At 46.1% G+C, this 22,701-nt stretch overlaps 2 protein-coding genes across 2 annotated transcripts in view; one reads left to right on the top strand and one right to left on the bottom strand.

The window, feature by feature from the left end:
* LOC309970198 (uncharacterized protein) overlaps window positions 1–3,272 on the bottom strand; it is a gene marked incomplete at both ends in the record, with an annotated part of 36,052 nt that extends 32,780 nt beyond the window's left edge. Inside the window, one exon of the mRNA XM_082852460.1 lies at window positions 3,261–3,272. Coding sequence (XP_082708586.1) covers window positions 3,261–3,272 — 12 coding nt within the window. The remainder of the gene's footprint in view (window positions 1–3,260) is intronic.
* Window positions 3,273–17,931: 14,659 nt separating this feature from the next.
* The window catches only part of TTL (tubulin tyrosine ligase), a gene marked incomplete at its 3' end in the record, with an annotated part of 33,305 nt that continues 28,535 nt past the window's right edge, over window positions 17,932–22,701 (top strand). The window contains exons 1-2 of the mRNA XM_082852136.1: window positions 17,932–18,245; window positions 21,600–21,678. Of these exons, the coding sequence (XP_082708262.1) occupies window positions 18,089–18,245; window positions 21,600–21,678 (236 nt within the window). The 5' untranslated portion in view covers window positions 17,932–18,088. The remainder of the gene's footprint in view (window positions 18,246–21,599; window positions 21,679–22,701) is intronic.

Here is a 22,701-nt window from a genome sequence, read left to right as displayed (position 1 = left end):
TGGTTGTTGTGATTATGTAAATGTGTACATTTGTCAAAAGTTGCAGAATTGTACACTAAAAGAGGGTAAATTTTACCATATGTAAACTGTGGTTTTTTTAATGAAAAAAAATAAGGAAACAAAGGCATCTTCAGACAAACGAAAACCAAGGGGATTTGTTGCCAGCAGGAACTGCACTGAAGGAAAAAAAAGGAGTTTATCAGGCAGGAGGAAGGTGATCCAAAGAGGGAAACAAATGCAGAAGAAAAAGACCAGCAGAAAGGTAACATACGATATTGCTTATACAAAACAATAATCATATATAATGGTATCTTTTATAGAGTTTAAAATATATGTAGATCTAAAATGCATGACATGAGGTGGATGGACCTAGAGACTGTCATGCAGGGTGAATGAAGTAAGTCAGAAAGAGAAAAACAAATACTGTATGCTAACTCATATACATGGAATCTAAAAAAAAAAATGGTTCTGAAGAACCTAGGGGCAGGACAGGAATAAAGATGCAGATGTAGAGAATGGACTTGAGGACACAGGGAGGGGGAAGCTGGGATGAAGTGAGAGAGTGGCATGGACTTATATATACTACCAAATGTAAAATAGATAGCTAGTGGGAAGCAGCCGCATAGCACAGGGAGATCAGCTCGGTGTTTTGTGACCACCTAGAGGGGTGGGATAGGGAGAGTGGGAGGGAGGGAGACGCAAGAGGGAGGGGATATGGGGATGTAGGTATATGTATAGCTGATTCACTTTGTTATACAGCAGAAACTAACACACCATTGTAAAGCAATTATACTCTAATAAAGGTGTTAAAAAAAATAAAATGCATGACAGGGAATTCCCTTGTGGTCCAGTGGTTAGGACTCGGTGCTCTCACTGCCGAGGGCCTGGGTTCGATCCCTGGTCGGGGAACACAGATCCCTCAAGCCGTGAGGCATGGCCAAAAACAAAAAAAGAGATAAAATGCATGACAATCATAACTCAGAGAGCAGGACGGGGTAAATGTTGTCAGAGTGTTCTAGGGTTGCAGCATCATTAAGAAATTAGTAAAAATAATCATCTGTGTTAAACTATAATAATGTAAGGACACATATTATAATCTCTAGGTTAACCACTAAAAAAGTGAAGGAATGTGTAATTAAAAAGTTATTACATGGAAATAACAGAAAAATTACAATTTTGATTGATTTTTAAAGTCAAGAAAAGGAGGAAAATGGGCATAAAACAGATGCCGAATAGAAAAGTCATCCCAGTAAGAGAGTATATATACACACACACAAATACATCTAATTACATTAAATGTAAACAGATTGGATTCATCAAGTAAAAGACTAAAATTGTCAGTCTAGGTAAAACAAATTCATTCTAATTATAATACAGTAATCCTGCTTACAGGAGACATAGTTAAGGGCACAGAGAGAGATTGAAAGTAAAATAAAGAAGCATGCCATGGAAATTTACCTAAAAGAAAGCTGTTTTGCTATAATTAATGTCATACAGAGTAGACCGAAGGCAAGAAATATTACTGGAGATGAAGAGGGTTACTTCATAGACATGACAAATATCGCATGCAATAGAATTCCAAATAATTTCTATAGCAACTCCACCCTCAAGGAGGGGGAGAATAACTCCCCAGTCCTTAAGTGTGGGCTGTGCATAACAACTTCCTTCCAAAGAGAACTGTAAGGAACGGGTATGGGGGAGAGTAACTTTACAGTAGAGAAACCTGACGACGCTATCTCAGCCAGGCAATCCAGGTCAGCATCAACAGGGATGAATTGAAATAGGATTCCTCAAAGCTGTTTAGATCAAGGTGATCAAAAACAGGGAAAACCTTTGGAACTGTCATGGCCAGGAGGAATCTAAGGACACATGACAACTAAATTTAATGTGGCAGCCTGAATGGAATCTTGCAAAAGAAAAAGGATGCTAGGTAAAAACTAAGGAAATCTGAATAAAGAATTGACTTTATATAATAATTGTGAGGGCTTCCCTGGTGGCGCAGTGGTTAAGAATCCACCTGCCAATTCAGGGGACACGGGTTCGAGCCCTGGTCCGGGGATATCCCACATGCGGCGGAGCAACTAAGCCCGTGTGCCACGACTACTGAGCCTGCACTCTAGAGCCTGCAAGCCACAACTACGGAGCCCGTGTGCCACAACTACTGAAGCCCGTGGGCCTAGAGCCCGTGCTCTGCAACAAGAGAAGCCACTGCAATGAGAAGCCCGCGCACGGCAACGAAGAGTAGCCCGCGCTCACCACAACTAGAGAAAGCACGTGTGCAGCAACGAAGACCCAGTGCAGCCATAGATAAATAAATAAATAATAAAAATTTAATAATTGTGTATCAATATTAGTTCATTAATTAAAACAAATATACCATATTAATATAAGATGTTGATAATAGGGGAAATTGGGTTCACGGCGCTCATACTACTTTCTTAATTTTTCTGTAACTCCAAAACTGTTTAAGAAAATTAAGAAGTCTAATCTTTTAAAAATAAATGATCACAATATATTTAATCAATGAATTAAATATGATAATATTAAATCAATAAATAGTAAAAAGGCTATTCCTAATCTTTAAAAAGATTTCCAAGTAAAATACTTAAATATGATAAAGATTATTTACCAAGAGAAAGCTTTAGACTAAAGAGTAAAATGCAGAGCCAATTTCATCAAAATCAGTTTCAAACTACTTATGCATCTATCACTATGATTCAACATTTCCCAAAGTTCTATTTAATGCAATTAAACCAAAAAAATAAAATCAAGTTAAAATTAAATTTAAAAATAGGCAAAATCATCCGTGATATTTTAGGAAAGAAAATCTTTAAAAAGAAAATTTGGTTTAAATGGTTGCATATGTTTTCTGTATTAACAAAAATTGGAAATGGAAGAACATCTCATTGTAGTAGTAACAATATCCAACGTGAAGTAAATTTAACATGAAAGGCATGATTTAACTTAAATAAAATCTTCTAGAGGACATAAAAACTGAATCAATTGAGAGATATAACACGTCTGGATAGGAAGACTTAGTATCATAGAAATAAGAATCCTCCCAACATTAATATGTATGGACATTACTGCCATTCTATCACAATGAGTTTAGAGCTAGCTAAAAATAGTCATAGGGAGCAACAATAATGACAGAAAAGTTCATATGGAAAAATAAGTGCTTGAGAATAACCAAGAAGCTAAGGCAAGGATTAAGAGGGAATTGCCTTTAAAACCATTGTGTGGTGGAGACGGCTACTTACCACCACCCCCATGTTGGTTATCTATATCTGTGTAAGTACAACCTTCTGTAATACCTCAAGAAAATCAAAGGAGTTTTGTTCAGTCATACAAAGGTCCCTTTAAAGAGTTTTGGGTGTTCCTCTCAGATCCTCTCAATCAACCAATAAGGGGACATTAAGAGCAGTGTTTCTCAGCCTCCATGCAGGAGCTCAAGGTAGTGAAGGGTTTATCTCAAAGATTTGTAGTGTGTTTCATCTAATGGAGTTAATCCCAAGGAGACTCACACACACACACAAAGAAAACCCACAAGTTTTTTGAGAAATCTGTGTCAGCCAAGCAGGCATGCTCCCACAGGGGTGGGGTGTGGAGGGATACAGGAAGAGTCCCTCTAAAGTTAAGGTAGTGGTGCCCACTCGGACACTGTCACCAGCAGTGCAGCTGGTGCTGTGAGTAGGAGCTGCCAATTCCCCTCTCCCGGGAACTGCTCTGACCTGACAGAGCTGCTTTCCCTGGGGAGTAATTCCTTCCCCCTGGACAGAGCGGACTGTAGCCAATGGCTGAATGATATGGAGTGTAAATGGTCAGGCCCCCTTGCCTTTAGGGGAGGCAGATCTAGGATGCAGTTTGTGCTCCACGGTCATATCCTGTGGGTCAGACCAGGTTAGACTTGGTCCTGAGACCAGGTCCTTTCTCCTTCCCCTCCCCTGTCCTCCCTTCAGGCTTTTCCTGAAGGGCACTCCTTCAGTACATCCTGTGCCCCCAAACCACTATCTCAGTCTCTGCTTCTGGGGAAGCCGGGCTAAGTCTCTTCCCCTGGCTACACGTATTGATTCAGGGAGGGCAGATGATCTCAGCCTGTCCAATTAAAGCTGACCCCAAAACCCGCTGAGAGCCAGACTATGCGCCTGGAGCTGCTGGCAGCCGTTTTGCCCCCCCCCCCCCCATGGCGTGGCGGGTGGTGTCTGCTCTCGGAGGGAGACAGCAAGGGTAGCCAAGGGATGGAGCAAGACCAAGCCCTGAAGACATTGCTTACGCCCTTGGATTCAGGTAAACCGTTGTCTTCCAACACACACTATTTTTGTGTTGCTTAAACCATGTGGTCACATTTGGGAGACTCAGCTGACATACCTGGGAACCTCCCAGAGGAATGAGGCCCCTCCCTCTGCATGGCTACAGGTGGTCAACACCACCTGTAGTGCTTATAGAGTAGCAGGGAGGAGCTACAGAATCCTGGCCCACTGTCTCAGTTATCAAAAAATTTAAAAATTTTTAAAAAGGTTGTTTTTATTTAGTATTTTTTTATTTTATAAAAATCTTTCTCATTTTTAAATGGATACCCACATAATGTTTCTAGTGTGAACTCTGTTCGTGAAAGATTTTAACACACCAAAACGTATTATAAAATAAGTTATTCCTGGGACTTCCCTGGTGGCGCAGCGGTTAAGAATCCACCTGACAGGGCTTCCCTGGTGGCACAGTGGTTGAGAGTCCGCCTGCCGATGCAGGGGACGCGGGTTCGTGCCCTGGTCCGGGAAGATCCCACATGCCGCGGAGCGGCTGCGCCCGTGAGCCATGGCCGCTGAGCCTGCGCGTCTGGAGCCTGTGCTCCGCAACAGGAGAGGCCACATCAGTGAGAGGCCCACGTACCGCAAAAAAAAAAAAAAAAAAAAAAAAGAATCCACCTGACAATGCAGGGAGCACGGGTTTGAGCCCTGGTCCAGGAAGATCCCACATGCCACAGAGCAGCTAAGCCTGAGTACCACAACTACTGAGCCCACACGCTGCAACTACTGAAGCCCTCACGCTCTAGGGCCCGCGTGCTGCAACTACTGAGCCTGCATGCTGCAACTACTGAAGCTCGTGTGCCTAGAGCCCATGCTCCGCAACAAGAGAAGCCACCGCAATGAGAAGCCCGAGCACCGCAGCAAAGAGTAGCCCCCGCTCGCTGCAACTAGAGAAGAGCCCATGTACAGCAACGAAGACCCAATGCAGCCAAAACAACAACAACCACCACCAAACAAACAGAAAAACAAAAACCATAAAATAAGTTATTCCAGATAAGAAAGAGTTTAACACATAAGAAGAAGGAAAACATGGTTATTCCTGCTTCTGAGTATGCCTAGAGATCAGCCAGCATCATCTTATGCCAAGAGCATGAGTTGTAAAAACCCTATGATCCATCTTTGATTGACAATCATGAGAGCATAGCCACCCATAGAGAACCAACAAGGGGGAAAACATGGACATTTTTGCTTACCTTGATGGGAAGATGCTCTCCGCTTTCTAAGCCAAAGAACAGAATACTGGATTCACTCTAAATGTAAAATATCCAGTTTTTTAAAACCAGCAACAGTAATCTATTTACATCCATACTACTGTTCAAAACTGTGGCATCTCCCACCATCTGTTAGCTGACTCTGCTACTTACGTCACAGACAGTATTGCTAACAAGCAAACATCATAATTTATGCATGGAGCTATTCAAAGTCTGCTGTGCCTGCGGGATTGAATGTCCTGCTTATTCACAGGAATAGGAACCAGATTACAGTCCGAGAAAGAATCTAAATGTTTTAATCAATTCAGTCGTAAAAATAAGACTCGACTATCGGTCTTCAAAAAGTTTTGTTGTGGGCAACTGAAAGGAAATTAGGCATCTGAAAGCCAGACGATGAATCACTAAGCAGTTTAATTAACTTGGCTTCTTTCTAGTTTCCTCATGTGTAGATTTTCACAAGAATCTGGTTTGTGAGTGAATATTCAGGCTGCTGTTTGCGGGAACAATAAAAGAAATGGGGTCTTAAACTGGAGGGAAAGTAGAATTAAACATGTATTTAAGGTTTGTACTGTGTCCCGGGTGTTTCCTATAAGTCATCTCACTTACTTCTTAGAACAACTTAATTAGGTAAGTATTATGAACTTCTCTTTACAAGTGAGGAAACCAAAGGCTGGGGCAGATGAATGGTGCCAAACCTTTGAGAATTATTTCCTATTCAAATTATCACTCATTCCTAGATTTACAATAAATTCCTAAAGACTATATGACGTTTGAGTCGTGCCTGATCAGGAAAACAGAAAGCACTTTAGGTACTTAAACCAGAGGGAATTTGATTCAAAGAATTAAATACAAAAGTGTTGGGAAGGATAATGATTTCAGGCAGGACGTCTGACTATGGTTGAGTGAGGAGATTGTCAAACGCTCTTCCCTAAAAACAACTATAAAGATGGACAAAATTGCCCCCAAACAATCATTTCAGCGCTCTGGAAACTGACCATAGGCATTCAACAATCTGAGAAGTGTTTATGCTTTAGCAAATGCTGGACTTGGTGGAAATGTGTGGCGTTCTAGTCTGTGTCTGATCCTGTCTATCCCTTCAATGTGGAGTACTGTCAGGGAGGAAGGACCGTGAGAACCAGCAACTTTGCTCTTGCCATCAAAGGGGGCTCACTCCATTTGGAGCAGTGGATGATGCCCACACTCAGGGTCCTTGTCAGTGAAAGTGATTTCCCAGAGGCAGGAGAGCTGGGGAGGGCCAAGCCCTGGTCTGGGAAGATCCCACATGCCGCGGAGCAACTAGGCCCGTGAGCCACAACTACTGAGCCTGCACGTCTGGAGCCTGTGCTCCGCAACAAGAGAGGCCGCGATAGTGAGAGACCCGCACACCGCGATGAAGAGGGGCCCCCGCTTGCCACAACTAGAGAAAGCCCTCGCACAGAAATGAAGACCCAACACAGCCCTAAATAAATAAATAAATTAAGAAAAAGAACGAGTAAATCCTATTTTAAAAAAAAGGAGAAAATAAAAAACAAATAGAAAAATGACAAATATATAACAAACAATATCAATAATTATATTAAATCTGAATTATCTAAACACCCTAATCAAAAGGCAGAAATTGAAAGACTGCATAAAAAAGCAAAGTCCAATCCTGTCTACAAGAGACACAACGCTGATTCAAAAACACAAATAAATGCAAAGTTAAATTTTGGGAAAAGATACTCTTTGCAAATAGTAACCAAAAGAGAGCTAGAGTGCTGTATGGGGTTGAACAGCATTCCCCCCAAATTTCATGTCTACTCAGAATCTGTGAATATGACCTCATTTGGAAATAGAGTCTTTGAAGATGTAATCAAGATAAGACAAGGTCATACCGAATTAAGGTGAGCTCTAATCCAATGATTGATGTACTGATAAGAAAATAGAAATTTGGACACAAACACGCAGAGAGAACGCCATGTGATGATGGAGACAGAGATCTGAATGATGCAACTACAAGCCAAGGAACATCCAATATTACCGGCAATTAGCAAATACCAGGAACAGGCAGGGAAACATTCTTCCCTTGGGAATCCTAGAGCCCTGAAAGAAAACATGACCCTGACAACACCTTGATTTCAGAGTTCTAGCCTCCAGAACTGTGACAGAATCAATTTCTGTTGTTTTAAGCTCCCCAATTTAGATATCATCAGAGACAAAATGGGACATTTCATGATGATAAAAAGGGTCAATCTGTCAGAAAGATGTAACAATTAAAATGTAAACGCACTTACAATAGAACTCTAAGATACATGAAGCTAGAGAAGTCCCTGGTGGTCCAGTGGTCAGCACTAGGTGCTTCCACTGCTGGGACCCGGGTTCAATCCCTGGTCAGTGAAAAAATACATGAAGCTAAAACTGACAGATTTAAAAGGAGAAATATACAACTCAACATATACAGTTGTAGATTTCAAGACCCCATTTTAAATATTTAATAGAACAACTAGTCAGAAAATGAGCAAAACATGAACAGTACTATCAACAACTGCACCCTAACTAGTATATACAGAATACACCACCCAATGACTGGAGAATACACATTCTTTTCAAGAACACATGGAACATTTCCAGGAAAAGCGACATGCTATGCCATAAAAGTATAAAAGTCTTAATAAATAAAAAGGATTGAAATCATGCAAAGTACGATCTCTGAAGGTATTGTTGTCCCTTACATCTGTCACCCCAACCCAGAATTGCAGCTGCAGACAGAGACTGTGGGAATTTGTGCTCCTCCAGTTAAAATTCCTCTCTCTGAATCCAGTAAAATCCAAGCTTCCCCAGGAACAGAAGCTCTGCGAGGGCAGGGACTTTGTCTTGTGTCCTCCATGCCTCAAGCGATGTCTAGAACAAGGATTTGTTAAATATTGAATGAGCAGTTCATGCCTTGAGAAGAAGGCATTTCCTGTGTTCCAGAGTCTCTGTTTCAACCACCCATGCTGCTAGAAATACCAACACATCAGTCATGGTAATCTTAGCATTAATAAGTTCATTCAAATGGAAAATACTTTTGTCCTAGTTTTGAGAAATATTTGGATGGACATAAAGATGAGAAAGTCAAGGTGCCTTCCTCCGAGGACTTCACAACCTAGTCCGTCGATTTTGATGTCCTTCGGCTGCACGAATGAGCTGGGTGAGAACAGCAGAGTGCGACACTGTCGGAGCAGGTTGGTTCAGTCCATGTTGAAGCTATTAATCAGCAGACACCTCTTGACATAAAATGCAATGCAGAAAACCCAGTCCCGGTATTACCAACCATTGACACACTTCGTAGCTTCCTCCAGTCCTTCTGTCCCATAGTCATAATTGTGGGTACATCCTGGCCTCTACTGGTCCCATTTCCATGGCTCTGTATCCTTTCCACGGTTGGACGTAGGTCTCTTCTTCGTCTGTGTTCATGGGCTGCATACCCAGCCCATTCTCGGAGTCTGGCAGGAATCTGATGGGGAGGGAGCTGTCCTGTCCAGAGCTCACCTCACTGCCTTAAAAAGGCAGCGCCAGGACATGCAGGGGGGCCCTGGCTGGTGTAGGGTGCGGGCTGAGCATCTGGGCTGGAGAGAGTGTTAAAAGATGTGTGAAGTTGAATATCACCATCTTAACTCTGTGTCTGGAGACTGCTCATTTTGAAGACTTGGAAATGGAGGTTTCATGCTCACCAGCAAGGACATCCTCGCCCTACAGACTGTTTTCCTTCTAACGGAAACGTTATATTACACGTACACGCAACATCCGAACTTGGTAACTTTCCAGTTATGAAGAGTTGATTATATGCCAGGCATGCCTTAGGCGTTTCACATGTCACTTAATCCTCACCAATGTCACATTATTATTCCATTCTTCAAAGATACAATTTGAGGGACTTCCCTGGTGGTCCAGTGGCTAAGACTCCACGCTCCCAGTGCAGGGGGCCTGGGTTCGATCCCTGGTCAGGGAACTAGATCTCACATGCATGCGGCAACTAAAAAGATTCCGCATGCAGCAACTAAGACCCGGAGCAACCAAATAAATGTATGAATGAATGAATGAATGATACAATTTGAGGCCCAGAGAGGTTGAGTAACTTGTCGCAAGTCACACAGAGAGTCAGCGGCTGAGGTGGGATGTTAGCCTAGGCCTGGTGGCCCCAGAGCCTGAGCTGTCATCTCTCTGTCACACAGCCTGAGCAAAGTCACAATCCCAGACACAGTCACCTTCTGAAGAAAGTGACTCCAAGCTCTGTCATCCTAATAAAAACCTCAGGCCTCATGATTTCTAAATGACACCCAGCCTGAAGCTCAGGACCTCGTTCTGGAACTCCAAGTCCCTCTCTACGGCGGGAGTTTAAGTAGCCTGGAATGTTCTCCAGCGCTTCTTAGGGCATTTGAAGTGGTAGGAGAACAAGGGAAGGGACCAGCTGTGTGAACTGAGGATACTGTCTCCAGAGGGACTGAGTCCCTTCCTGGCTCACGTGAGACCTTTGGGAGAGCGGGATGTGGGATGTCTATGGAGGGGCGAGGAGCTCCCCCATCCTTCCTCCTGGTGCCGTATTCACGGGTACCCACGTTCCACATACCACGGATGACCTGGGCATGTCTCATCCCTGAAACTCTAAGGAACTTGACTGCAAGAGGTATATACCAGGAACTGCATATAGAACCACCCTTCAAGGGCCTTTCTCTGCCGCAAGGTTCAAGCTGTTGTTACAAAGGCCCCTGTGAGGTAATAGAAAATTCATACAGTTGACCCTTGAACAAAGTGGCGGTTAAGGCCACTGGCTCCTGCGCCCTCAAAAATCCAAGCATGACTTTACAGTCGGTCCTCCCTATTCACGGTTCCAATCCATGGATTCAACCAACCATGGATGGTATCGTGCTGTACTTTTTGAAAAAAAAAAAATCCATGTATAAGTGGACCTGGGCAGGTAAAACCCATGTTATTCAAAGGTCAAATATAGCAACCCAAATCTCTCATTTATCACTGGTATTTATTGAAACTCTTTAAAATCACATTATCTAAAGAATGCCCCATTTAGGCAGCTGTTCCACGAATTTATTGGTCTCTACGCTTGTCTATAGACTGGGCAATCCCTTCACAGTTGGGGCGGGATTAGAAGCGGATTCAACAACTGACGCATACTTCAGGTATGGTTCGGGTACTTTTTTTATACTTTTAACTATAGGTTCTGACTGTGCTTCCCTTTTACAATTGTTTTTTAGATGCATATGTTTGTATGTGTACACATGAATGTGTATAATAATTATTATTATGGATATTTCGGACATCATACAGTACAGAAATTTTTGAAGCAGATGTTCACTTGGTAATATCAAAGGCATGAAAGAACTTAACACAGAAAAATAAAACAGATAATTTATGCAGTCTTTTTATTAAACATTTTGGTGCTTGGGGGGAAAAAGTAAAAAAGGTCAAATATATATTGGTCTCTGCTCCTGGCTCCTGGCTCCTGGCACAGAGTTCCTAAAACACTTGTAATTTCCTAAGTGATAAGAGCCCTGGGATCATCTTGAGTTCTACTGAGGTGACTCTGGGTGAGCTTCTCCATGGCTCCTGGATAGGGGCTGGTTGTCAGGAAGACCAAATCATGATTATTAGGAGCTTGGAAGTTTCAGTGCCACCCTCCATCCTTCAGAGAGGAGACAGGGGCTGGAAATTGAGTTAATAATTCAGCATGCCCATGTGAGGAAGCCCCCATAAAATGCCAATAGTACAAGGCTCAGAGGGCTTCCAGGTGGGTGAACACATCCACATACTAGGAGGGTGACTCATCTCAACTCCACGGGGACAGAAGTGTCTGCACTCGGGACCCTCCCAGACCTCATTCTGTGCATCTCTTCATCTGACTGTTCATCTCTGCCCTTTATTATACCCTTTAGTAAACTGATAAACGTGTCTCTCTGAGTTCTGTGAGCCACCCTAGCAAATGAATCAAACCCAAGGAAGAAGTTCATTGGATCCTCTGACCTACAGCCCACTGGTCAGAAACACAGATGACAACCTGGGCTTGAGGCTGGTGCTGGAAGTGTGTGCTGTGGTGGTGGGGGCAGTCTTGTGGACCTGAGCGCTTAACCTGTGGGATCTGATGCTACCATGGGGTAGCGTCAGGACTGGGTGGACCTGTTGGTGCTCACAGAGAATCGCTTGGGGTGTGGAAAACTTCCACACACTTGGTGACCAGAAATGTCGGAAGTGAAGTGTTTGGTGTGAGTGTGGAGTAGTATGAGACATGCAGGAGAAGGAAACACCGGAGGGAAAAACTGGTGTTTCCGACTCAGGCCACATCTACTTTGGTGGAAGCGTGGGCAGCCCTGGGATGGGACGAAGCAGACAGGGAGAGACTGGGGAGAAACCTTACATAACGAAGATCTATGTGAGGGCTTCCCTGGTGGCACAGTGGTTGAGAGTCCTCCTGCCGATGCAGGGGACACAGGTTCGTGCCCCAGCCCGGGAAGATCCCACATGCCATGTCGCGGAGCGGCTGGGCCCGTGAGCCATGGCCGCTGAGTCTGCGCGTCTAGAGCCTGTGCTCCGCAACGAGAGAGGCCACAATAGTGAGAGGCCTGAGTACCGCGAAAAAAAAAAAAAAAAAAAAAAGACCTATGTGGTCCACGTTTGTACAGCATGCTATGCAGGAAGAGTTTGCTGCAATCAATCTGTCAAAGAAAGGCAGAAGGAGCTTTTGCAAGTAAACTCTTCCGGTACGTGAAAGCATTTCATTTTATTGTTTAACATCTTAATTGGGAGAAAAAAAATCTCCCATCACGTGTTCACAATTAGATTTTTTTTTTTTCTTTCTTTCTTCAAAGAATATTAAGGGAAGTTCCCTGGTGGTCCAGAGGTTAGCACTCGGCACTTTCACTGCCCTGGCCTGGGTTCCATCCCTGGTCGGGGAAGTAAGATCCTGAAAGTCATCTGGTGTGGCCAAAAAAAAAAAAAAAAAAAAGAATTATCCAGTGAGTGTAACATCACGTGCATAGCATCTTGAGAACCGCGATTCCGGTTCTCTGGGGGCAGAAGAGTGTGACGGGCCTTCCTAAAGGAGGGGGTCAAGGGCTCCACTGAAGGGTACGGCAGTTCTACCTGCAAAGTGCTTAAGAGCTACCGAGACCTCAGGCTAAAGAAATAGTAAGTCTTATTTTACTCAGCACGATTGTGAGATACAAAACTCTGGCTCATTAAATGTTTTGATTAATAGGGACTTTATGATCCATGTGGTATATGGTCCATCCGTTTAGGGAGGGTTAATACACACTCAACAACGAAACAGACTTTCATTTGACCTTGATGATGATCAGGGCACTTCAAAGACTTTGGATGAAGGAGTGTGGGTAACACGGCAGGGAAGATCCAATGGGAAGACTTAATGAAAGGCTATGAATTTGAAACTGAGGATGCTGGCTTCAATGAGCCACTGCAGTTTTTGATGGGTGGATAGACGTGATGAACGCTGTGTTTCTGAAAGATTAACCCGATAATGATGTTCAGGGAAGAGGGGAGGTAGAGGGGCGAAAGCAAGAAGAGCAGCCAGAGGCAGGTGTAGTAACCGAAGCGTGGAATGATTGCGGTGGTGTCAGAGACAGACAGTTTTGAGTTGTTTGGTGTCCAAGTAGGAGACACAAAGAGCAGAGAGAGGGGAAAGGGTAGTTGAGGATTTTGCAGCTTGTATCTTAGGAGCGTCAACCTAAGGTCTATGTAAGAAAAGTCCTTCTTTAGAGGCTCCAAGTCTGGCCCTATTCTAGCCACGTCCCTCCCTATGAGTGAGACATTTGTGAGGTCAAGGGGATATGGGCACCCCAAGACATAACCTTCCCCCTTTCTAGACTATTCTGGGTACCTGAGAACCTGATGCTTCACTGTCCAAATAGCCCAGCTCATGGCCTGGCCCTATACAGGCTTCTTCCCTCGGTCCATTCTCTGAAGGGTCAGTGGCATGGCTGGTGTGTGCGCCTCTAGGCCTGAGTGGTGGCCAAAAGGCAGCTGTTTGTGGGAGGTGTTGGGTGAGTGGACAGAGCTTGAATTTCCTGGCTACGGAGTCCCCGCACATGATGCACAACGAACCCCTCACAGTGTAGGATGGAGTCAAGGGGGGGGCCATGGACAGGGGCCAGGGTCATCCCTTCCAGTATTACCAAGGTCTGGCATGGAACGCCTATGAGTCTGAAAAGTATTAAAATCCTGACCTTCCAGGTCATTCTCGTAAATGTATATTTGTAAGGTAGGAAGATAGACATATTGTTTAGCAGCTTACCGGCTTGGTTTATAACTTCAAAGTATTTAGACATATGGCTTCCCCTTGTACTCTTACCCTACAACTATTAGGTGTATGTGGGCCTGCTTTTTAGCCAAATATATTCCTTTTTTAGTTTCTCAGGGTGACTTTTCTTCAAATTTTCTCTTTTCTGAGGGCTTACCTCTTGGGCTGTCCCTTAGACTATCCAGAACAATTCTTTTGTTAATTGGCTTACCAGTTTCTTGTTTGTTTGTTTGGCCGTGCCACGTGCGTGGCTTGTGGGATCTTAGTTCCCCAACCAGGGACTGAACCTGCACCCTTGGCAGTGAAAAACGTGAAGTCCTAACCACTGGACTGCCAGGGAATTCCCCTCAGTTTTTTAAATTATTGATTTGTAATTCCTTGTATATCTCAGCTATGAGGCCTTTGTCAGATACATATGTGTGTACACACGCGCACACACACATCAGACATATTCTACTCTCTTGTTTTCCTTTTTATTCTCTTGATGATGTCTTTTGATGAATAAAAGTTCATAATTTTAAGGTTGCCAGTTTATCAGTTTTTTCCTTTATTCATAGAGATTTTTGTGTCTGCTTTGAGAAATCTTTTTTTTTTTTTTTTTTGCGGTATGCGGGCCTCTCACTGTTGTGGCCTCTGCCATTGCGGAGCACAGGCTCTGGACGCACAGGCTCAGCAGCCATGGCTCAGGGGCCCAGCCGCTCCGCGGCATGTGGGATCTTCCCGGACCGGGGCACGAACCCGTGTCCCCTGCATCGGCAGGCGGGCTCTCAACCACTGCGCCACCAGGGAAGCCCCTTTGAGAAATCTTTATCTAGCGGAAGATCATAAATATTTTTCTTCTTTCTGTTTTCCTCAAGCAGGTTTATTGCTTCACTTTTCACATTTAGATGCATTATATCACAATGAATCTGCAACTAATATTTTTCTTTTTGCAACTGATTTTTGTGTGTGGTAGAGGTCAAGATTAATTTTGTTTTCCAAGTGCATATCCATTGACCCAGCTCCATTTATTGAAAAGTCCATCCTTTCACCTATTGATGTGCAATGTTGCCTTTGTTATAAACAAAGTGACTATATATGCATAGGTTCTTTCCATTGGTCTATTTGTTTCTCCTTGTATCAAAATCATAGTTTTGTAATTACTATAGCTTTGTACTTAAATATTATAATTTTACAGTTCTTGATATCTGGTAGTGTTAAGTCCTCCACCTTTCTTGGTCAAGATTGTCTTTGCTATTCTTGGTCCTTTGCATTACCGTGTAAATTTTAGAATTGCCTTGTCAATTCTCAAAAACTGTTCCGTTTTCTATTTCCTTGGTTTCTTCCCTTCCACTTACTTTGGATTTGATTTGATATTCTTTTCATAGATGAAACAGATGACAATAGAGATGAAAGCTTAGATAATTGATTTTCAGTCTTTCTTCTTTTTCTAACATATGTTCTGTAGAATGTAAATTTCCATTTAAGCATGGCTTCAGGCTGTGTTCTACCAGTTTTGATACACCACATCTTTATTACCATTCAGTTAAAAAATTTATTTTCATACTGTTGCGATTTCTTCGTTGACTCATGGGCTACTGAAGGGTTTTACTTGATGTCCAAGCAGCTTGATTCCACTGCAGTCAGAGAAAGCGCTCAAAATTATATCAGTCCTTTGAAATTTGTCGAGGCTTACCTTATAACGCAGCATATAATGAGTTTTGGTAAATGTCTTACAACGTTTTGTCCCACTATTGTTATTGACCGCGTATCCTGCCTCCAAGAGAAGGAGAAGGCAAGTGCAAATTCTAAGGTCCAGACTAGGAAGAAATGCACAGTACTTCATTTACATGTAGTAAATGAAGATATTGATATATCCACATGGCCAGGCCTAATGCAAAGGAGGATGGGAAGCTGAATTCTCAGACAGGGTGTTCCCTCTGTAAGATAGCAAGAGAGCTGCACGCTGTCCCACACAATCTTCCAGCTAAGCAACTCCAGTTGGGGAAAAAAAGAGAGTCTTTCTCCATAGCTCAGGTAGAAAAATCCCGGAGAGAATCAGATTCGCCAAATTTGGATCACTCTCCTATGTTTTACCAGTCACAATGGCAAACGGGGTGGAGTAGTCCTGTTGGGCCAAGATATTCATTTTTCTGTGTCCAGAATGGACAGCGTCAATCCCAACAGAATCACATAAATGGACTCCAAGGGGAAAGATGGATTCTGTTCTTAAGAAAAGGGGTGCTGTACAAGAACTAAAACAAACAAAAAAGATGTTCACTACAGAGTGTAGGTGAGAAAAAGGAGAGAAGTACTACTGGATTTGGAAATTCAGAGGTCGCTGATGTTCCTAATGACATCCGTGGCTGCGGAGTGGCAGAGAGAGAAGCCAGCTTGCCGGGGTGAGTGGGTGATGCAGGAGGATTGAGTGAGTGAAGAGGACGGGGGCGAGGGGCACGATGAAAGTGGGTGTCAATTCCGGGATGACTGGCTGTGAAGAGAAGCAGCTACAATGTCTGGGCCTGAGTTCCCCAAAAAGGTGGCCCTGGTACAGGGATTTGAGAGCAAGTAGTTTATTTGGGAAGTGATCCCAAGAGACGTGGGATAGTAAACCAGGAAAAGGAAGGACTCCAACAAGGGAAGGTGCGTGAATGAGCGGGTTACAAGCTGTGGACAACGGGAACGCTTCTGCAGATGACCTCGAAGTAGGGTGTAGGATATATGCCTCCCTGCCGGTTCGTTCACTGGAGGACTATCTACCAACTCTTTTTTTTTTTTTTTTTTTTGCGGTATGCGGGCCTCTCACCGTTGTGGCCTCTCCCGTGGCGGAGCACAGTCTCCGGACGCGCAGGCTCAGCGGCCATGGCTGACGGGCCCAGCCGCTCCGCGGCATGTGGGATCTTCCCGGACCGGGGCACGAACCCGTGTACCCTACATTGGCAGGAGGACTCTCAACCACTGCGCCACCAGGGAAGCCCTCTACCAACTCTTATTCCTCCTGGATGTCTGAGTGCTGGGGGAGGGGTTGGGGGGGGTGAGGAAATGTAACCAACCCGGCACTCCTGAGTCTGCCGCATTCCTCCTCTGAGCGAGCTTCCCTCCAGCGGTTGCCGAGCTGGAGGCTTGGGCGTAGAATAAGCGAGTACTCGCCGCTGGGAACGTGGGCAAAATGGGAGAGAGGAGAGCGCCTTTACGATATGCTGATTAGACACCATGAGCACAGGGAGAGGAGGACGGGGAGACGTCCCAGGATGCTCTTTCTCTAAAGAAGAGTAAAAGATATGAGGCGTGTGGCTGATGCGGCTATCTTATGCGGAAGTGTAGGAAGTTTACGGGAAATCTGATAGAGTCCTTTCTCTGTCCCTCAAATGGACCAAAAATCGTTTCCTAAAAGGAAGTCAGAGTGAGATCAGGGCCGAAGGGGCTTTCAAGAACCCCGCCACGCACACACTCGAAAGGGGAAATCGTTCCGGAGAAGAGAAAGCGAGTGACCCAACGCCGGTAAACCGCAGGGCGGAGTCCAGGGCTCCCCAGAGCTTGTGTGCGAGCGCCCGGCAGAATCTGAAGTCACCCCCTGGCTGTGTGCCACGCAGGAGGTCTCAGCAGGTGAAAGGAGCATTCGACCCAAAGGGAAACCAACAGCCACCGGAACGCTTCTGGTTCTCCGCCGTCTTTAAGCAGGAAAGCCAAAGAAGCGCATCTTGGACACAGGATGGGGCCGCAGAACTTTTTGGTTTTATCCATAAAACGTCCCTTTGAAATAGTGGGTGGGAAGCTACCGGAGCAAGCCCCCTAGAAAGGGATCTTCCGCTGGCACCGCCGCCCCCCTCCGCCCCCAGCAGTGACCCTGGGCTCGGGAGGACTGCCCCACCCTCCGGTCCCTCTGGGGACCGGCTCCGGAGGCTGCGGCTTAAGCCGCGCGCCCCTCCTCCAGCCCCCGCACCCTCCGCCGCCGGAAGCGGGCTCAGGGAGGGTGCGGGGCGCGCCCCGGGCGCACAGGCTCCCCCCGCCCGCCGCCGGGCTGGCCGCGCGGAATCACGGGCCGGAGGCGGGGCTGCGCCGGCGGTGGGCGCGGCGTCCGGGCTGCGCTCGCCGCTCGGGCCGACGCGCGGGCACCCGGGCGCGGGCCGCCAGGGGAACCCTAGCTGCGCGGGGGCCGGGCGCGGCGGCGCGGCCGGAGCGTGCGGGGCGGGGTCGGTGGGGCCAGATCCCGGCTGGCGCCCGGGCGGTTCCTACGCTGAGCCGCCGCCTGGCCGGCTGGTTCCTGCGGCGGCTGCCGGGGCGGCCCGGTCGCGCGGCCCTTCGCCATGTACACCTTCGTGGTGCGCGACGAGAACAGCAGCGTCTACGCCGAGGTCTCCCGGCTGCTGCTCGCCACCGGCCACTGGAAGAGGCTGCGGCGGGACAACCCCAGGTTCAACCTGATGCTGGGAGAAAGGAACCGGCTGCCCTTTGGGAGACTGGGTGAGCTTCCCCGTTTCGCGCCCTCCCGCTCCTCCCGGTAGAACGAGCGCTTTTGTCTTAAGGTCAGAAACCTTCCCCTCTGTCGTTCCTCGGGCGGATAAAAAAATGCATCCCTAAAGGGCCAAGGCCGTCGTTTTTCATGCCTTCTCGGGTCCCAAATCGAATTCGGGGCAGGAGTGTCGGTGCGGGCCCCCGGGACGGCGGCTGCCTCCTGACAATGACCCGGCCCTGCAGCCCCGGGGGCGTCGGCCTCGGGAGCGGGGAGCCAATGCCGCGCGTTCCCCGGATTCCCCTGTCCTGACGCCCCCAAATCGGGCAGGTCGGCTGGGCAGATCGCCGGGCGGGGCGAGGCTCCGCGGAGCCGGCGGCTGACCATCTTGCAAATTTCCTCCACGGGGGATTCCGCCCTGTCTGTGTTGGCTCGGGAGGGGAGCTTGTGTGTGTTGAAAACCCTGAGGATTCAGCTCCCCGAAGGCTCAGATAAAGCGGCAGGGGATTTGGAAAAGACCTCTGGATTCCGAAAACGGGAGCTTCAGCAGTGAGCCCAGCCCGGGGAAGGGCGGAAGGGTGTCTGATTTTAGACCTTCCCTTAGTTTCACCAAAGAACACGTTTTCACACTTGCGCATTGAATGCAGATTTTACGTGACCCAGGTTTCTCTGCCCTTCTGTCTCCGAGGGAGTTCCCTTCATTCACACGGTTGAAGCTGGCGCCCCCATGCCTACATCTTCCCCTGTAGGAAGAGGCAGGGGGAAGGAGAGGACCAACGGCTCCTTTTTAGATGACGTAATCCAGAAGTTGTGCAGATCATTGCCATTTACATCCCACTGACCTGCACATAGTCTCACGGCCTCTCCTCCCTGCACAGTCATCCGGAATTGCAGCCTCACTCAGGGTCGCCGTGTGCCCTGCCAAAATTCCCCTGGGGTGGGCACCCCATCGTACTGCCAAAGATAGAAGGGGAGAAAATAATGAGGAAAAGTCATCTCTGCCTTGGAGGGCATCCCAGAGAGAACAGTTGTATGTCCAGGAGAGGAGACAGTTTTTAGAAATAGGTGTGGTCAGCGGGTTGGAGAGGTTGAATAGGCAAAGACTGAAAATAGCCATTTGGAACTGACTAGCCCTTGGTGAGCTGACAGAGCACAGTTGGGTGGGAGCCTGTAGAATTGTAATGATTTGAGGAATGAAGGGGGTTTCAGCCTAGTCTTCCTGATATTTTTTCTTTGAAATGAGACCATGGACAACTTTTTATTTTTATACAAATTTATGATGTATGTTGGGGACTCCATGGAAGGGCTGATTCCAACCCCCAGAAACCTTCAAATACAGAGAATGGGCCTGGAGATTGATTCCCTTTTGTTAAACTGTCTCCCCAGGAAGCCCTCAGCGAGAAGAATACCTTCCCTGAAAGAAGAAAACCTGCTTATAGTTGAGAACGTTTATTTCCTCCTTGCTCTGTCTGCTCCCCTGCCTGCCTGACTTTCCTCTTTGGACTGGTCAGTGCCCGGCTGAAAGAGCTTAGGTGGAATCCTAAAATTAAAAACTGACAGAAATGGCTCTTTGCAGGGGTGATCAGCGTTGCTGTGGGGCTCAGGACTAGGGTGTAGGATTAGGGTTAGGAGCAGAGTCCTAGAAGGTCCGAATCCTAAGCAGGTACCATGAAGTCAGCAACTGCTCAGGGAACATTTGCTTTTTATGGGAAAGAAAACAGCATCCGATTGGGAGTTTGGGATTAGCAGATGCAAACTATTACATATGTATAACCGGATCACTTTGCTGTATACCAGAAACTAACACAACAGTGTAACTCAACTATAGTCCAATATAAAATTTAAAAAAAGAAAAATTCTAAAAAGAATGTCAGCCAACCCCCCCCATACTTCAATAAAATAAACATTTTTTAAAAGGTTAGCATCTTAAAAAACAAAGAAGAAGAAAAAACAAAAAGAAAAACAAAACAAAAAAACTAGCATCCCACAACCAGATGGTTATAATATGCCTTCATTGTTAAGGATATTTACCTTTCACACAGTTCGAAACCCAAGGAGATGGCCCAGCGGATAAAGGCCAAGGAATGCTGCTGCCTTGGTGATGTGAAGGTGGGTAGTTCAGGTGTGAACCAGTCCATCTGTCCAGGGAGATGGTGAGAGCTAATTAGCGCCTGAAACTTTTTATTTGATTGTACGCTGTTCTCAGATGAATTATTCTTACCTCTGGCATCTGCAGTTCAAGCTCCCATTGTTGGGTTCTACTTTGTGTTGCTGAAAACTGCATTTTGTTAAGATGTTAAACATAAATTGAGGCTTTTATAGAGATTATCATACTCAGTGAAGTAAGTCAGACAGAGAAAGATAAATATATGATATCACTTATATGTTGAATCTAAAAAATAGTCCAAATTAATTTATTTACAAAACAGAAACAGACACACACATAGAAAACAAACTTATGGTTGCCAAAAGGGAAGGGGGGGAGGGATAAATTAGGAGTATGAGACTAACAGATGCACACTACTACATAAAAAATAAACAAAAAGGATTTACTGGATAGCACAGGGAACTATATTCAATATCTTGTGATAACCTATAATGGAAAAGAATCTGAAATATATATATGTATAACTGAATCACTTTGCTGTATGTCTGAAACTAACACAGTATTGTAAGCCAACTATACTATAATAAACTTTTTTTTTAATTGAGGCTTTTGTTTTTATTTGTATCCTTTTGCCCTAATTTTAAAGAGGAGGGGGCATGCAGTACAATCTATGGAAAATGGGTTTCCCTGTGAGAGGACGCGCAGAACATCCTCAGGGCTTCTGAATTTACAGACACGGCCCCTTGGAGCACCTAGTGGCCCTCCTAGAAGCTTGCACAGGAGACATGCTTGAGAACAGCAGGATCGTAGTTCTCCTACCTTCCTTGATGACTGTAGAAAGCAAGGGTAGCAACATCAAAAGCCTAACTGTATAAGTCCTTACTGTACAGAGATGACTAAATCCATATGTGTTAAGCCATGTGTGCAGTGCAGTGGGGATCCAGGAGAGGCGAAATAGAAGATACTCCCCCACCCAAAGAAGAAAAAACAGAGGCAGCAGTGGTCTTTGGCAGACCTACGATGGCGGTATCATACTAGCCACTCTGGGGAGGGTGAGAATTGCCAGTGAGATGCTGAGCAAAGGGGCGTAGAGGGGCCGGGCGACTGAATCGCTCCCTTTCCAACACCCAGTCCTGAAAGGGGAGAAAGACAAGCTAAGCGCGACCCTGCTCTCCCTCCTGCGCGCTGGTGCTGACATTGTCATTTCCCACTTGAGAAATTGTCTGTTCCCCTTCTGAGCCTCTTCTTCCCTTCACAGGTCACGAGCCTGGCCTGATGCAGTTGGTGAATTACTACAGGGGAGCTGACAAACTGTGTCGCAAAGCTTCTTTAGTGAAGTAAGTGTTCTTTAAGACCCGTGTTTTCCATTTTTCACGTGAACCTTTTGGGCTTTCATCCTGAAGGACTTAAGCAAAAGTGTGAGGTCGTCTTTAAAGGGAGAAGACACTTTTATTTAAAAAGCCAGCAAAGATCAGCTTTTAGTCCCAGTCCAAACTTGGCCGTACGTGCCTGTCTGTCCCTTAAGTTGAGGCTCCCTAGAAGCAGAGCCTGAGACAGGGCTTCTGGCGGAAGTGATTTATAAGGGGAGGGCTTGCAGGAGAAACGCGCTGAGAACCAAGGGCAGGGCATCTGGGGAAGACGCGAAGCGAGGAGGTGGTTTCAGCTGAAGTCTCGCCTCTGCCTGACTCCATGGAGCTTGAACAGCAGTGAACAGCCCCTCCATGTTCTCTACTCTGACGTCGCCCAGCCACCGGCTTTGGGCGGGACACAGCTTCCCCGGCGCTTCTAGGCACGGGCTGGTCCCCGGAGAAGAGGCGCGCCTAAGCCCCTGGCAGCCGAAGCTCGGCAGCCAGGGGTCCCTCAGAAGGGACACCTGGGCAGAATATACCGGTGTCTACCGCACCACCCACCTCTGAGCAGTGGGCTTACAGTCAGGTGCCGAAAGAACCGTGTCATAAGGTGGAAGGAAGCAGCCTTATACAGTGATAAGATCTCGGATCAGCAGCTTGGGTTTTAATTTCAGCTCTTAGCAGCTTGGGCAAATGTTCTGATCCCTCTAAGCCTCGGTGCACCCCTCCTAAAGAGGTTGTGATGGACGTAAAGCGTGTAGCACGGTGACACAGAGTGAGCGTTTGACGCTATGCCTTAGTTTCCTTTTCTGTGAAACGAGGATGATAATAGCAGCTACCTCAGGGTTGTTGTGAGGATTAGTTGAGTTACCTTACATAAACGCCCGGAATAATGCGCGTGTCAGAGTTCACACTGTATAAATGAAAGGTGGGTGTGGCCCCCAAAATCAGGTCTCCAGCATTCCCTCCACAGTGGCCAGTGAACATGTGTGTGTAGCCAAACGAATCATT

Source organism: Leucopleurus acutus (genome assembly GCF_964270905.1).
Source record: "Leucopleurus acutus genome assembly, chromosome: 12".
In the NCBI taxonomy this organism is placed as follows: Eukaryota; Metazoa; Chordata; class Mammalia; order Artiodactyla; family Delphinidae; genus Leucopleurus; species Leucopleurus acutus.
The sequence above is the reverse complement of the archived record's forward strand: the minus strand, read 5'-3'. Positions and strand labels throughout refer to the sequence as shown.